The sequence below is a fragment of the Mus pahari genome, chromosome 5 (genome assembly GCF_900095145.1).
Source record: "Mus pahari chromosome 5, PAHARI_EIJ_v1.1, whole genome shotgun sequence".
NCBI classification, from domain to species: Eukaryota; Metazoa; Chordata; class Mammalia; order Rodentia; family Muridae; genus Mus; species Mus pahari.
Genome location: NC_034594.1, coordinates 148,396,835 through 148,413,557, shown reverse-complemented (window position 1 = coordinate 148,413,557; position 16,723 = coordinate 148,396,835). Strand labels below are relative to the sequence as shown.

The 16,723-nt window shown below is 42.6% G+C and overlaps 1 protein-coding gene across 3 annotated transcripts in view; it reads left to right on the top strand.

Moving 5' to 3' along the window:
* Pld5 (phospholipase D family member 5) overlaps nucleotides 1–16,723 on the top strand; it is a 311,303-nt gene that overhangs the window by 276,552 nt on the left and 18,028 nt on the right. For all 3 annotated transcript variants that reach the window (XM_021198311.1, XM_029538767.1, XM_021198312.1), the window contains 2 exons: nucleotides 4,268–4,465; nucleotides 13,309–13,445. In XM_021198311.1, the coding sequence (XP_021053970.1) occupies nucleotides 4,268–4,465; nucleotides 13,309–13,445 (335 nt within the window). The remainder of the gene's footprint in view (nucleotides 1–4,267; nucleotides 4,466–13,308; nucleotides 13,446–16,723) is intronic.

Sequence of the window (16,723 nt, the reverse complement as noted above, 5' to 3'; positions counted from 1 at the left end):
TGGTTTGGGGATTTCTGTTGGGTGTTTTGGGGAAGTGCTTCAATGACTAAGTTTAAGCAAAGCCTTGGCATCCCTTTCCCCTGTTGTGTGAACTATGGGGTGGTTCAGGAGCTCTTGTTTGCTCTGCCTAGACCCACTCTATCCTGGGGCTTACTGACAGTTGTAGGATCTGAAGGCACAACAGAAAGTACAGCCCCACACGCTCAAGATGCAGAGAACCAAACTCAAGAGGCATAAGCACATTTTTAGTTATTATATATTACAATAATTTTTTTTCATTGCTGGGGCCAAATACCTGATGGGCAGTAATGTCAATCTGTGATTGGAAGTCTTCATAAGTTTCACCTAACTGTAGCAAATAAGCCAGTGAGCCGGCTTGGCTGAGGGGTGTTTGGTCATTTTCATGACTTGAATGATGTTCATATTTGCATGTATGTGTGTGTGTGTGTGTGTGTGTGTGTGTGTATGTGTGTGTATGTGTGTGTTCAGTCATGAGTACTCAGCCTTGCTTTTAGCTTGCTTCATCCATGAATGTGCCCAAAGTGACCTTGTTTGAGACTGTATTCTATAGAACTGTTTGACGGCAAGCTGAGGGCTCGGACCAGATGTCAGAAACACAAAGGCCTGGCTGTGGATTCCATGCCAGCCAGTCCCCAGGTGTCATGGTAGCTTTTCTCTTTCTCAGTGAGAGCTTGTCTACAGTCACACAGCTAATGAACTGAGGGGCCACGGTGCTAAAACAATTCTTCCTTGTCCCTGAGTTAACTCACATGGTAGTGATACAAGCTTATGAATAAGTCTATTTTATCCGCCTGATTTCCCAGGAGAGTCCCTCCGAGCTTCTCGGCAGAATCCACGGAGAGATGTGCATTCAGTCTGGAGAGCAGTGCTGTCTGCTGATCTCAGTGAGACCCCAAGCCTAATTAACTTACCTAATTTCAGTGGCAACTGGGTTCCCTCCCTTTTCCCCATCTCTGATGGAGACGGGCTTTTGCTCACCTAATCACACCTATATGAGGCAACACAGCTAACTGATGATCTTCACTGAGGTTCATTTTAGAGTGTATCATGATTTTATGATACATGTTATTTCTCTTCTGTGCGTGCAGAGATGGGAACTGTGCCAGCTTCAGGACCGGCTAACAGGAGCTGGTCAGAAATGGTCTATTGTGTGCATGTCTGGCCCCTGAAATAACAGTCCGTCTGAAAAGCAAACAAGCCCTGTTCTAAGCAGATGCTGATCCTGAGATGTGAATTTAACAGAACAGGCCTCGCAGTGCTGGCACCCAGGAATAACAAAGGAAGGTGGTCATAGAGAACTACCTGGGGAAGCTAGCCCAAGACCCATCTGGAAACTTTTACAAGCCTGATGTTCAATCATCATTAAGAAAGTCTGGCCTTCAATGGGTCAGTGTGCCATCTCTCCTCTGCCATAGCTCCCAAAACCTACAACAGGCGGTGTAGAGCCTAACACAGGGTGTGTTTATGGTTTGGGGTTTTTTTCTTTGTTTGTTTTGGGGTTTTTTTTGTTTTTGGTTTTTTGTTTGTTTATTTTTGTTTTTGTTTTTGTTTCAAGACAGGGTTTCTCTGTGTAGCCCTGGCTGTCCTGGAACTCACTTTGCAGACCAGGTTGGCCTCGAACTCAGAAATCCGCCTGCCTCTGCCTCCCAAGTACTGGGATTAAAGGCGTGTGCCACCGGCTGGGTGTGTTTTTTAAGTCATGGACTGAATGGAGCAGATGATGTCTTTGGTGAATGTGTCTTGTAGACACGTAAAGGCATGCTGCTTGCACACTCAGTTAGACACACCAATGTCAGTCTCTGAGGACACTGCAGACAGTTAACTTGCCACGAGAAATCTTTAAGAGTTAATATGGGGTGCTGGAGAGCAGTCTCAGCAGCTAAAATGTCTTACTGCTCCTGCATAGGTTTGGTTTCCAACACCCCCATAATGGATCCCAAGCATCGGCAACTCCAGTTCCCAGGGAGCTGCTGCCCTCTTATGGCCTCTGCATGCACTTCATGCAGATGATGCTCGTGAGACTCACAAAAGAACCCAAGTATAAAATCAGAAGATTTTGCTTTTTAACAAAAGGGTTGCTTTGGCCCGAGATGGCTCCGTGGTTAAGAGTACGCGCTGATCTTGCAGAGAACTTGAATGTGGTTCCCAGCACCTATGCCAGAGAGGCACACAACTGCTTATAACTTTAGCTCCAGGAGATCTGATATCTTCTAGACTCCTCAGGCATCTGCACTCATAAACACAAGCCCACATGCACACACACACACACACACACACACACACACACACATAATTTTTTTAAAAAAAGTTAAAACTTTTACTATGGTTGTTTCTGTAAATATCTGAGACCAGGAAACACATGTGAACACAGAAATTGCCCTGTCAGACATTGCCAAAGCCCGAAGACTGAATCCCCTGACTTCAGCTGCCCACGTTTTCCACCTACTCTCCACACTATAGCCAAAGGAAAATCCCCAAATCACAGCCTGACAATATCACTCCCCTTGTTATCTGCCTCCCCAGGGTCTTTAGTAGAAACACCAAAGTGCTCCTCCCAGCCCAAAAGTCCCTGGGTCCCAACATCGTCACCCTCTAGTTCTGCCCCTGTTGCCTAGAAACAGATGCCTGCACACTTAGAGCTGCATATCAGTTCTGCTCTTCCTTCTTAGCTCTAGCCACTCAGCTCTGATTAGATGCCCAGTGCAATCGGTGTCTTTGTATCTTCCTGAGCCACCTGCCCACTTAAACCTTTCATTTTCTTAACCTTAATCTATCTGTTCCTCTGACTGTAATACTCAATACTGATGTAATACTCAATACTGATGAAATGCTACAAACACAGACAAGAACACGTTCAAGGATGTTTTTTTGTTTTGTGTTTTTATTTCATTAGCAAGAAAATAGAGAGAAGTCCTTCAGGTGGTTAAATGGTTAAATAATCTCCGTACATCTATTTGTGGTTGTTGTGGACCTAGAGAAATGAAGACAGGTCAGAACAGATGAACATAGAAAGGCCCCCATAGTATGCTGTACTGGGATCCCTAGCAGTCAATGGTATACCTAACCATACACCGCAGACAGTCTCTCCTGGAGAAAGGGACAGATGGGCAGGGAATTTCATATTCCTGGGCTGTGGCTCCTCAGTAGCTCAGGACTCCCAAACAACCCTTAGCTGGGAGCTGAAGTTATGTAAAGCAGGCACAGTCTGCTCTTTTCCAGTCAAACTTTTACATGTTCCTTTGAGTAAACCAGATATAATGCAGAGTTTCCACAGGTACTGTAGACTCAGAGGAAGCCATTGCAGTCTTCGTACATCTTCCCACCACTCACAAAACCTGTAGTCCAATTGTTAACTTGTCACTGATTCATTCTCTGGCTTGTAATTTTACTTAACTGTTTGGATTTTCCTTTCTTTCTCATACACTGTAGAAACAAAAAATGACCTCTGCCGACTCTCAGTACAGGGCTTTAGTCTACTACCATCAAAGGTGTGTGATTGTAGTGAGAATTTTCCAAAGTAATTTATTTTATTACTTTTAATTTTTAACCGTGCAGCATTTGCCTCCCTCCTGGTACCCCCTCCCACAGTCCCTCATCCCATTCTTCCTTTCCTCCTGGCTCCAAGAGGAAGTATGCCTGCCCCACTCCCAAACCCCCTTCAGGCTTCCCTGGGGTCAAAGGTTAGGTGCATTGAGACTTTTTAAGGATTGTAAGCACTTTTCTTATGTATACTAGCCAGTCTGTTATAGCAACTCCAGCTATGCAGTTAACACTATTACCTCCACTTTATGGAAGAAGAAACTGAGGTCCAGAGATGAAGTATATTACCCAAAAATCACAGCTTTGTAGAGCTGAGGCCAATTTCTAGGCAGCATGGCTCCAGAATCTGTGATGATAACCACTCTGCAATGTTGCAATGGAGGGCCATTGTCTTGCTGCTTAATTGTTCATTTAAAAAATGGTTTGAAGGGAAAAATGTGAGAAGCCAAATATTAAAACTGTAGCTGATAAAATTGTCTCTGTAAAAGGCCAAATGCAAAAAGGGAGGCAAAGTTCTATTCCTGTACATGAACATTTTAGGACACATTTCTTCTATGTGCTATAATGTGGTTCTATCTACATACTTCCATGTAACAAAAAATGCATAAAAAGATGTCTCTGCTATAACATTCTTATGAATTTTTTCCTCTGAAAATAACAGCATCAATTGCATCCCACGTTGATGCTCTTGATTTTAATTTCACAGATGAAAGAACTCGGTGTCATCTTCTACAACTGCAGCTGCCTGGTCCTAGATTTACAAAGGATATTCGCTTTATATAGCTCATTAAAATTCAAGAGCAGAGTACCTCAGACCTGGTCCAAGAGACTCTATGGAGTCTATGACAATGAGAAGAAGCTTCAGCTCCAATTGAACGAAACCAAGTCACAGGCCTTTGTGTCGGTGAGTCATGCTCCTTCGCTGCTACATTCCCCAACTTTTGTCCTCCAAAGGCTATGTGTACTGGCCTCTCTGACTCCTTCAGGCTCCCCCTCACATCCCAACCTCATAGCCTTTTTCTTTCTGTCCTTTCCAGTTAGCACTGCCCATGGGTAAGACCATTGGCTAGAGGAAGGGCAGCATACCAAAGGCCTTTAAGGAAAACTGACCCTTCCTCCCCTAGACACCAGGAACTGCCAATAGTCTCAGCTAAGGGTGGTGCCTTGGGAAGCCCTCCCCTATCCTGGAATGTTGACTGGTGGGTCAATCATGCATGTCTTACAGACAACCACAATTTCTATGTGAGTTCATAGGTACAACAACGCTGTCACATCCGGAAGATACTATTGCTTGACAATCCCCACTGATCTCTGGCTCTTAGAATATTTCTGCATTTTCTTTGGCAACTTCCCTGAGCTCATGGGCGGGGGGGGGGGTGGTGATAAAGAAGACACTAAAACTTTCCAGTAGCACAAAGTACAACACATGGGAAACAGCACGGAGGCCCCAGCTTCCTGGGCTGATGAATACCAATGCTGCTGAGCCCGTTATCTGTGATTCCCAGATGTATCTAACAGTAGAACCCTGGTAAGACAAATCTGAGGTAACCAAACATGTAAAACAGACAGAGCCAGTACTGATGCTTAGAGCAGGCCAGCACAAGGCCACCCCTGATATCTGAGGCTTCTCTGACTCTGGTGAAGACTAATACCCTATCCTCACCCCCTTGCCCCAACACCCACCTACCCATCCAGTCATGCTGTCACTAGAAACTGGGGATGTGTCTATCTGGGCCTCCAACCCTGGTCTCCAAATTCTAGAACAACTAAGAATTAGCTAGGGAGCATTTTACAGTGCACATTTATAGGCCCCCAAAGGTACCCTAGATCTGACCCACAGAATCTAGGGTGGGGCTTCACCAGTCTGACCTGGGTCATAATCTCATGCTTAGCAAGTATTCTCTAGACCATGTTCCCAAGTGACTGTTGTTTTTTTGTCCCTGTAGAGATACCAGGATGCTCATGCCAAGGACTCTTATGTACCCAAGAGTATTTACCTGAGAGTAGAAAACTATATCCTCTTTACCTTTTCAAATGAAAGTACACATGATCTGAATATCCAAAAGACACTGCAAGATGGTCAAAAGATTGAAGGTGTTTGTCTAAAATTAAAAAAAAAAATCACATAAACGTGAAGAGCAGAAAATGGATATGAAGAATTTGAATGGAGCAGTGAGACTTTTTTTTTTTTTTTTGTCTTCAAAGAGTTTGAATTTCTTAGTAGGAATACACACACCACCACCACCATCTTTTTTTTCTCTTTTTTTTTTCTTAGATATTTTCTTTATTTACATTTCAAATGTTATCCCATTTCCTAGTTTCCCCTCCAAAAATCCCCTATCCTCTCCCCCCTCCCCCTGCTCCCCAACCTACCGACTCCCACTACCTGGCCAAGACATTTCCCAATACTGAGGCATAGAACCTTCACAGGACCAAGGGCCTCTCCTCCCATTGATGACTGACTAGGCCATCCTCTACATATGCAGCTAATGCCATGAGTCCCTCCATGTGTTTTCTTTGATTGGTGATTTAGTTCCAGGGAGCTCTGGGGGTACTGGTTAGTTCATATTGTGGTTTCTCCTAGGGGCCTGCAAACCCCTTCAGTTCCTTGGGTACTTTTTCTAGATCCTTCATTGGGGACCCTGTGCTCCATCTAATGGATGACTGTGAGCATCCACTTCTGTATTAGTCAGGCACTGGCAGAGCCTCTCAGGAAACAGCTATATCAGGCTCCTGTCAGCAAGCTCTTGTTGGCATCCACAATACTGTTTGGGTTTGGTGGTTGTAGTTTCTGGGTGGTCATTCCTTTATTCTCTGCTCCGAACATTGTCTCTGTAACTCCTAAAAACAGTAGCAAGTAGAAGCAGGACATAGAGCCTTTTAAAGAAGCACTTTCACTGCACCTAAGAATAACAATAGTACCAGAAGGCCGAGTGGATTCCCATTGTACAGAAGCAGCAATGGGGAACAAGGTGACAGGATACCTCAGGCAAGGGATGCAGAAAATTAGATGAGAGGCAACAAGAAATAAATTAACAAATGCTTTGGGCAACTGTGTAGCTTGAATTTAAGGTGTGAATCTTAGAGATAAGTAAGGTCTCAAAATACAACAAACAAACAAACAAACAAACAAACCAAAAGACCTTGCAGTTTCAATGGGTTTAACAAAAACCCAGGGCAATAGCAAGGTTAGATCTTCATTGTCTAACAAAATCATCTCCCTCTAAATTAAAAAGGACTGAGGTATGGGGGAAGAAAAGATTCCCTCTTCCCAAACAGGTTTAGGTTTTATATAAAACTGAAAAAAACAAACCAGCACACTTGTATACAGTTTAGATATATGTGAGTGCATATATATGTATATGTATATATGTATATGTGTTTGTCTATGTGTATACACATGCATAAATAAACCTAGTTTTCAGTAAATATCAAGTCTTACCTCTATTTTAAAAAAATCTCAGAGAAATCTTATCATAATAACTGGGCTCCTTGCTCCCTGGTGTTTACCAAAATTTTGTAATTATTTGTTTATGATTATTTCCCCATAATTCTGTAAGGCTTTGAAAATTACATATCCTCTTTATAACTGATATTTCCATTACCCAACCCAGTGCTTTGAAAGCAGCAATCAATCAATCCATAAATAAATAAATATTAGGTTGACTTTATTGATAGTGATATTAGTGGAAAGTTCTAGAACATATATAGCTTTTCCAGTAATGCCAAGCAAATGCTAAGGCAAACTAATTTAAGTTCAATATATTTGTTGTAAAAAGAAAAAAAAAACAAAACCTTAAAATAGTACTTCGTATTTTTGGAAGCTGGCAGTCCCAAAACTAAGTTGAACACATGCAGAAAATATCTGAAGATTTGAAGAATTCTCAGCCCTAAAATTACAGTTTTGATCATTGCTAAATCACCACAATTAAATATCCATTTCCAGTTATGATATAGAGTTTTGATCATTCATAACTCAGCTCAGTTAACTACAAATTTCCAGTTAGAATATAGGTAGGGATTATTTTTCATTTTCTCTTGAACCACAAATTGATACTTGGTTAGAATTACCTAAATGACTTCTAGTGACTGGGTTCCAGATAATTGTAATCGCATATTTGAAGTCAGAAGGTGGAAATGAGCAATTGTGTAATTTATGTCTTGTAGATTTCTTCTCACAGACCTTAATGTATTTGAAAAAAATTACATTTGCTTTCTAGGACAGAGCTTAGTTTGTTCCCAGTCACTTATATTGATCTGGGTGTGAGGTAGGTTTCATTTCTTGTTCTTACTCTATTCAAATGCCCATCTGTCATAGAGACTGAGCTGTACTCCTGAGAGGGGAAGACACTCAGAAAAACTTACATCTGTCATGGGAAAAAATATGCCATATCCCTTCTTAAAGCTTCCACTTTACTTTAATACTCACACTTTAGCATCTTTATTGAAATACAAGTTAGTTACCATGAAGTTATTCCTTTCAGGGTTCCATGGGCTTTGGTGTACCCACAAGCTCTGCAGTCATTGACACTGTCAAATTTCAGAATGCTTTCTTCACCATAAGGGAACCCCCATAATCATAAGCAATGACATCCTGTTTTCCCCTCCCTCGTCCTTGGAAAGCTCTAACCCAGACCTTCATATATGTAACCCCCCCCCGGGGGATTTTTATCTAAATACAACAGTATTACAAAATGTCTTTTGTGAATTATTTTTTTTCACCTAGCTTGCTCCAAGAAGTTTTTAGCATAGGGTTGTGGATTTATAGGTAGTTCCTTTATTTCCTTTTCTGGCTAAATAATATTACATTATAACTATGACATATTTTGTTTGTCTCTTGGTTGGTAGGTGTTTATTGTTTCTGTCTTCTAGATCTGTGCATATGGCCCCTGTGAACACGCCTATCCAAGACTCTATCTAAAGACCCCTTTTCAGGTCCTTGGGGTTTACTCTCAGAATTGATGAGTGATGATCATTTGCTTTCCAAATGGGTTGTACCCTTCTAAAGTCCCACCCTTAGTGTGGCTGTGTTCCTGTCAACACTTATTACTTCTGTCTCACATTAACCGTCCTGGTGGGTGTGGCATAAGCATCACTGTGTGCTGATTGAATCTTTCAGTTGTACTCAGTATCCACTGGGAGACCTCCTGGGGAGGTTCAAAACGTTCTGCACATGTGGCCCTTAACAGAAGGGTGATTTGTGAATCTTTTCTTCCATTAGGGTTTTTTTTGTTTATCTGTGTTTGGTTATATTTCCGTGGGTATAGTCTAGAAAGATAGTGTGAGCTTTCTAAATACCAGGACACCATTATAAAGTATCAAAACCCTACTAAATTCTCTACAAAGTGCATACTGAATGAGTGTGCAAAATAAAATATGCATACATCTAGCACTTACTGATTCGAGAGAAAACCTAGATTAAGCCAGACATGGGGTGCCTCAGTTGTTCTTGATAGGTAAAAGGCAGCTGAAACATAAACCGGGTTCTGCAGTGCTCCCTTCAACTGTGGAATAAAGAAACACTGAGCCGGGCAGTGGTGGCTCACGCCTTTGATCCCAGCACTCGGGCGGCAGAGGCAGGTGGATTTCTGTGTTCGAGGCCAGTCTGGTCTACAGAGTGAGTTCCAGAACAGCCAGGGCTACACAGAGAAACCCTGTCTCAAAAAACAAAACGGGGGGGGGGGCGCGGAGGGAGGGAGGGAGGAAGGAAGGAAGGAAGGAAGGAAGGAAGGAAGGAAGGAAGGAAGGAAGGAAGGAAGACTGAAAACAAGACATCACATTTCTTCTAGAATGCAGAGGGGAATATAGAAGCCTCCTCTGCACAGTGGGAACTTGTCAGCATTCCAGTCAAGCAGGACAGCATTCTTTTGCGCTGTTATATATTAAGGAACATTCATATTGTTGATAACAGAAGAACTGTAACCCTGGGTGCAAAGACACTGGTGTAAGCCATTATTCCCTCCCTTAAAGAACACATGAGTACCTGCCAAACCCCAAGCATTGTGCTAAGCAAAGGGAACTCAGGAAAGACTAGGGCATATAAATACCAATAAAGGTGTCCACGTGTGTTTGAGGGAAAAAAATAGTCTGAAGCTATCCCAACTAAGAAGAGAGGAAGGTTGGGATGAGACAAACTTTTGACATTTATCGGTTTATGAAATACGTTCATGTTCATTTCACAGCTACTTAATAAGCATATAATATGATATGATAGGAGTGTGCATGGTACAACATATAGGCACTTGGGAATATATTCTGATAGAGCAACAGCATGCCTATGACCCAGCCAGGGAACAGGCTCTTCTCCTAGTCAGTCCTCAGAGGATTCCAGTATAAGCCCGTGAGACTCTTATTAACACCATTGAGAAGGAAACTAGCCAGGCCTGGTGGTACCTGTAATCCCAGTACTTAAGAGGCTGGAGGATTGCTACAAATTCAAGGTCAGCTTGGGCTACAGAGGTGTTTCCAGGACAGCTGAAGTTACACAGTGAGATTCTGTCTCATGAAAGGAAGACAGGAAGAGAGGGAGACAAAGAGGGCAGAGGTGGGTGGTAGTGAAGGTGGGAAGGAAAGGAGACTAAAGGTAGATAGATGGTGTGCTGATGTTCTTGGGATGTGAGTGTGAAGTCTGGCCTAAACCACCAACACTCTCACAGTGACCCCCAACCATCCCTCGCCTAAATGTGCTTTTCTGCAAGAGCAATGCCCAGTTTAGGATCCCAAGATAAAACACAGGAGGTTCTTAACTGAAACAAACCCCTGGGTGTTTTGACACATTTCGGAGCCCAGGGACCTTTCCAGAGATAAGTTCCTCAGCTGATCCCTGGCACCCGGAGCCATGCCTAAGACAGTCCAAACAAGGCTGAGGAAATCAAATCATGTGTATGTATGCTGTTAGTGATATAGGAAAATGAATAAAGCACAACCCCTAAAATCAAGCTAAAAACAGTCTGGCTGACGAGAGACAAGCACAGGCAATAATATCTCTGAATGTGCTAAATAAGATAGGAAGCAAATTTTGGAGGTGGATTGTAGGAAGGGTTGTGCAATGGTACAAGTCACTTGATGCCATTGGAGATGACTGAAATGGTGAAGATGGGACTGGGGATATGGCTCAGTGGTGAAGTGCTTGCCTAGCCTAAGGAAAGCCCTGGTTCCCACCGGCCCAGGGATGGAGAGACAGAGAGAATAAAGGAGGGAGGAGGAAATGATAAGAAAGGTAAAGTAGCATACAGTATGGAATCACATTGATGAGAGAGGTAGCCTCTGGCTGAAGACCTAAAAAGAAGATAAATGTTTCATGGAAGACGCACACACTTGAGCTGGAATTTAGAGAGCAGACCAGTAGGACAAGCAGAGAAGCCTGACATCCAGAGGGCCCAGCTGAGCAAATGGCCAGAAGCAGAGGTGAGGGCACAGCCACAGGCTGGGGACATAAATGGGGCAGAATAACCCCCGGGGTACTCATCCTAGGGAGAGAGAGGAGATCATCCTGAAAGCATGCATACCCTTTTGCTAAAGCAAGGCACTGGGTTGTGTTACTGTACTTTTGACTACTTTATTGGGTTCTTTTTACCTACCATCTTTCTACACCCTTACCCCTTCCAACCTCCCAATACTAGGTGGAAGAGAAAAAGATCAGAGGGGAAAGGGGAGGTCTACTTACATTAGACTACTTCTTGCTGATTAGGGGCATCGAGTTCCTTGGGGCAAGTTCAATCTTGGTCGTCAGAATGTCCAGTTTCTTCTTCTAGTCTTTTTGCTTATGACCACTTGACAAATGGCAGCTATAGGAACCAGCAGCTGCAGAGGGAGCAGCCATTATCACCACTCTCGGCGCTCTGGCATTTTTATACCCTCTCAAGAGCTCCCAGGATCCCAAATGTAAGCTATCTTCAGCTGGCAGAATCACACCCCAGCCAGAGCATGAGACAAATCATAGTCAGCTGCTGTGGACAATCTGAAGCAGCCCCATATCCCACACCTGGGATTAAAACAGAAAACATATTCACATAACTGGGTTTTTTAAGAAACCAATATCACTGTAGGGTTAGGAAGAGCATTTGGTACCATAAAACCTCGACACCAAGGACTAAGTGATCCTGAATAAGAGGTTCAAACAGACCAGACACCCGGAGATACAGTTCTCTGTTCCAGTGAGAGATGGAGTATCATCCCACCCCCCACACACACGCTGGGGAAAGCACAGGACTGCCCTTGCTCTGATGATTTTTAAATACATCTTTCCCACTAAAGAATGGAAGTTTATCCTCATCCTCAAAGAAAAATAACTAATCAGAAGTATACCCTGCCTATCACTGGCCAAGAGGACTTTATTACTGTGTCCAAATATCTTCTGAGAACACCTTAATGCAGGAAGGGTTGATTGCAGCTTACAGTTCAGGCAGAGGTCCATCCTGGCAGGGAAGGCATAGCAACAGGGACACAACTGCTCACATCACATCTGCAGCTGGGAAACATCAAAAGAGGAAAGTTGGATCTCACCTTGATTTCCCTTGTTATGCAGTTTAGGATCCCACCCACAGAAGAGTGCTACCCACAGGAAGGGTGGGTCATTCCACCTCAGTTTACTGAATCTAAAATTTCCACAGGCTCATCTCTTTGATGATTCTAGAGCCTGGCCAATTAATCAAAATCTACTATCACAAGGACTTTCTGGGCAGGAGTTCCTGGAGAGTGTGTACCCTTAATGTGCACCTATATAACTATTTTGCCCCTTCTGTCAGGAAGGGATATCCATCCAAGAACCTTCATTCTGTGAACCATGTAGTTGAACTGGATTACTACCAATGCAGGATACAGAACTGTGGACAAATGACATGGGGATTGTTATTGTCCCGCTCCCCTTTATTCCAGGCAGTTCCAGAAACTTTGGTCCTTTCTTTTGTTCCTCTATGCTTAACACAGGCAACTTCTTGTCAGATAAAGGCAAGACTTATAGGAAACACTCTCTCCAATCCTCTCCGCTGGAAAAATAATGAACACTCTGAAGTATGTCTTCCTCTTGCTACACTAGTTCCATCTAAAGACAATATATATATATATATATATATATATATATATATATATATATATGAAGTTCAGATGTATGAAAAGTACCTCCAGCATAATTTTTCCTCTTTTTTCATTTTGCTGATGTCTGGCAGAATATCCTTTTCCTCTGCCTCTCTTGATGGATTTGGGCATCACAGTAGCTTCTGTTTTCCTTGGAGGGTTATTGATGATATTCTCTACAATCAGCACTCCTCTTCCTGACCCTATGAAAAATCCAGGGATAAAAATAAGATTTTAAAACTTGTGTCAGAATGTTTTTATAGCCAATATCACTTCCCAGATGAAGTGACTTCTAGAATAAAATTTTTACTATATGTGTATATGTCTGTAAATTATATTTTAGAAAATTCATCAGCCACATACAACAGGGAGGGGTCCTAGAATCAAATAAGATTGAAGTAGGTTACTCTCAAAGTAGCAAGACCTGCACTGGAAGCAAAAATTCCCTCTTGAGACAGATTTCAAGGATTTGAAACAAATCCTGCCTCAGCTTTCACAAAACATAAAAGTATCTTGGTTGTAATCTGATCAAGAAGCCAAGAGGAGGTCGAAATAGCAAGTAGTTAACAATATACCAAGACCTACCAACACAAACAAAGCACACTTTAAATGTTTTTAACTTTGAAATGCCTACTGTTCCCTTCTAACATCTTGGGTTTTGTATCTCCACAGAACTCTCCCAAACTCTTCTGCCCTAAAAACAGAAGCTTTGACATTGATGCCATCTACAGCGTGATTGACGATGCCAAACAGTACGTGTACATTGCAGTCACCGACTACCTGCCTATCTCCAGCACGAGCACCAAAAGGTCAGGGACTCTCCGACCTGTACCATGTGGTCCTCCGGCCTCCGGTTTCTGAGATGCTGTCATGCTGCCATCAGGAAGAGCACACACTCTTCCAGTGCGCCTCGTGTGCATCTGCAATTTTCCCATCATGTCTTTCTTCCCCTAGTGGGTCCAATTTAACTGCTAAGAGTCTCATTCTACAGGAGTACGTCACTAGTTTATCCCACAATCACAGGAAGAGTCTCAGAAAGAAGGTTGGGTAATTAATAGAAAATTGTATCCGTCTGTGCTCTCAATGCGAAGGTGAAGGGGATTTAAAACACATGCTTTCGGAGAGCGCGCCCTTCAGGATGAGAAGGCTATCTCTCGGGTGGATAGCTTCTCAATTCCTGTTTGATCACACAGTAACTTGGAAATGATTCAGGGACAGAAGATCCTACACAGCTTCAGGGAGAATAATCACACGTAATGCAGAACCACGCCCAGGCGTTCCTGCTCTTGCTTGCTGTAACGGTAGATCTTCGGGTGCTTGTCAGTGCATTCAACAATTAAGTTTAACCAGGAAACGCTTTCCAAAATGCATGGTTTTGAAATGAAGACCTTCATCATCTGGAAAATTATAATTTCAAAATAGCCATTTAGTTAGCTTAAATGATTAAGTGTGCCAACTATTACCTGAATACTTTTTCATCTTGCCAATCCCACATGTGCATAATATGTAGCATCTTTATGCAAATGGTTGCAAGACTGCAAAAAGCCTGCCAGGAAAAAAAAAAAGTCGCTTTATGACAGCGGGAAAGCATTTTGAGCTGTAAGAACACATTAAGACAGAGTTACTTTAAAATATTATCTGCCTTCTGAATGTTCATGGGTTTTCCCACACACTTTCCCACTGTCCTCCTCTTTATGCACCTCTCATTTCTTGTTTATTTGGCATTAGCCTAAATTTTAGATGTCTGCTTCCCTCTGGAAACATGACTAACACATGGGGCCTGGCTGTCCTGTGACCAAGGAGGATGCGGGGGGGGGGAGGGCAAGTTTATGGGGTTCTAGGATGATGATGGCCAAGACTAAAACTTTATCCCATGGCCTCCCATAGGCAAAACAGATCTTCCATAGGGTGGGTGGATGGTGATACACACTTGTAACCCCAGACCTTGGGAGGCAGTGACAGGAGGTTCATGAGTTCAAGATAGTTTAAAGCCAGACTAGGCTACAGATGAAACCTTGTCTCAAAGAAATTAAAATCTTACAATTAGGGGAATATGTAAAGAATGTTAAAGAGCCAGAGAAACTGAAATGTTAAAGAACCAAACTGAAATCTCATATCTTAATTATTTATCATACCTGCTGTTATTTAAATACTTCTGGGACTGTATGTGGAGATACTATGATGCAACTCACTGTTTTGTGTGCTAACCTTAAAAAAATAATTTAAAAAAAAGAAACATTTATTTACCTCAAATATAGTAAGACTCAACAAACCAAAGAAAGATTCCACTAAACCCAGCTCAGCAAATAAATGAGCTTACTGGGGCTACCTACACAGATGTGAATGGAAACAAAATAAAATATCAAACTTATACTAAGCTTTCTAAACAAAAGAGAAATGCAGAGATTAGGCATTCTGATTATAATTACATTCTTCTCAATCATATGAATGCTTTTTATTCATAAATCAAACTGGCCTTGTGTTTACATAGCCCTAAAAAAAAAAGGGAGGTTCAAAGGCGAATTCAGCATGTTTGTAGAACTAATTAATATCTTTGACTTAAAATTTAGTTTCTTCAATGCCAAATACCTAAATGAAAGGTGGTAAGTCATGAACTCTTGAGTCAGAAATGATCTAAACATACATTGTCTGTTGGAAAGGACGTTGGAAGTTCTGCCTTTCAGGGTAACAGAGAGTCTCATAGTAAAGTAATAAATCCTACAAAGGGAAGGAAAAAAAAAAAAGCAGAAGCCCAGACAGAGAGCCCTTGCCTAACATTGCAAGGTTCTGAGTTTATACCCAGTGTGACAAACCAACAATGACCGCCAAAAATAAGAAATAAAAGCAAGGCACCACAGCAGATACACATGAAGGTGCCATAGTAAAACCTGGTACCTTGGATACTTAACTAAAATGTTATTTTTTAAAGCTATATTAAAAAAATAAAATAAAAGCCAGACTTTGGACGCAACCTCCGCAGCCAGCCCCATAACACCCAGAGGCAGCTCCACTCCCAGGCACTCCAACACGCCCAGGATCAGAGGACCAGATGTGAGGAGGACACAGCATCTGTCCCCAACACCGGGAGTAACTGGTATCGGTGGGACCCAGGCACACAAGAACTCCACCAGACAAGTGGCACAGGTTCCTTCCAGACAGTCTTGGCCGGAGCCTTGAGCAGACCTTGGGGGCAAACTCTGGAGCTAGCCCCACAACACCTAGAGACAGCTCCACTCCCAGGCGCTCTAACATGCCTAGGATCAGAGGATCCCAGGATCCCAGGAGTTTGGTCACACCATGATCTCAGGATCCCAGAGGCAGCTTGACTCCCAGGAGCTTGGACACATCCAGGATCTCAGGCTCGCAGAATCCCAGAATCACAGGATCTCAGAGACAGCTTGACTTGGAGGAGTTCTGACACAACCAGGAACACAGGAAGGACAGGCTCTAGTCGTCAGACATAGCCAGGGCAGGTAGCACTAGAGACAACCAGATGGCGGGAGGCAAGGGTAACAGAAGCAACAGAAACCAAGGCTACTTGGCATCATCAGAACCCAATTCTCCCACCATAGCAAGTCCTAGTTATCCTAACACACCAGAAAAGCAAGATTCAGACCTAAAATCACTTCTCATGATAATGATAGAGGACAATAAGAAGGACATAAATAACTCCCTTAAAGAAATACAGGAAAACAGAGGTAAACAGCTAGAAGCCCTTAAAAATCCCTTAAAGAGTTACAGGAAAACACACTCAAACGGGCAAAGGAAAGGAACAAAACCATCCAGGATCTAAAAATGGAACTAGAAACAATAAAGGAATCACAAAGGGAGACAATCCTGGAGTTAGAAAACCTAGGAAAGAGATCAGAAGTCACAGATGTAAGCATTACCAACAGAATACAAAAGACAGAAGAGAGAGTCTCAGGGGCAGAAAATACCATAGAAAACACTGACACAACAGTGAAAGAAAATGTAAAAAGAAAAAAAAAAAAAAACAAAAGGCTCCTAACCCAAAACATCCAGTAAACCCAGGACACAATAAGAAGACCAAACCTAGCTGGGCATGGTGGCACACGCCTTTAATCCC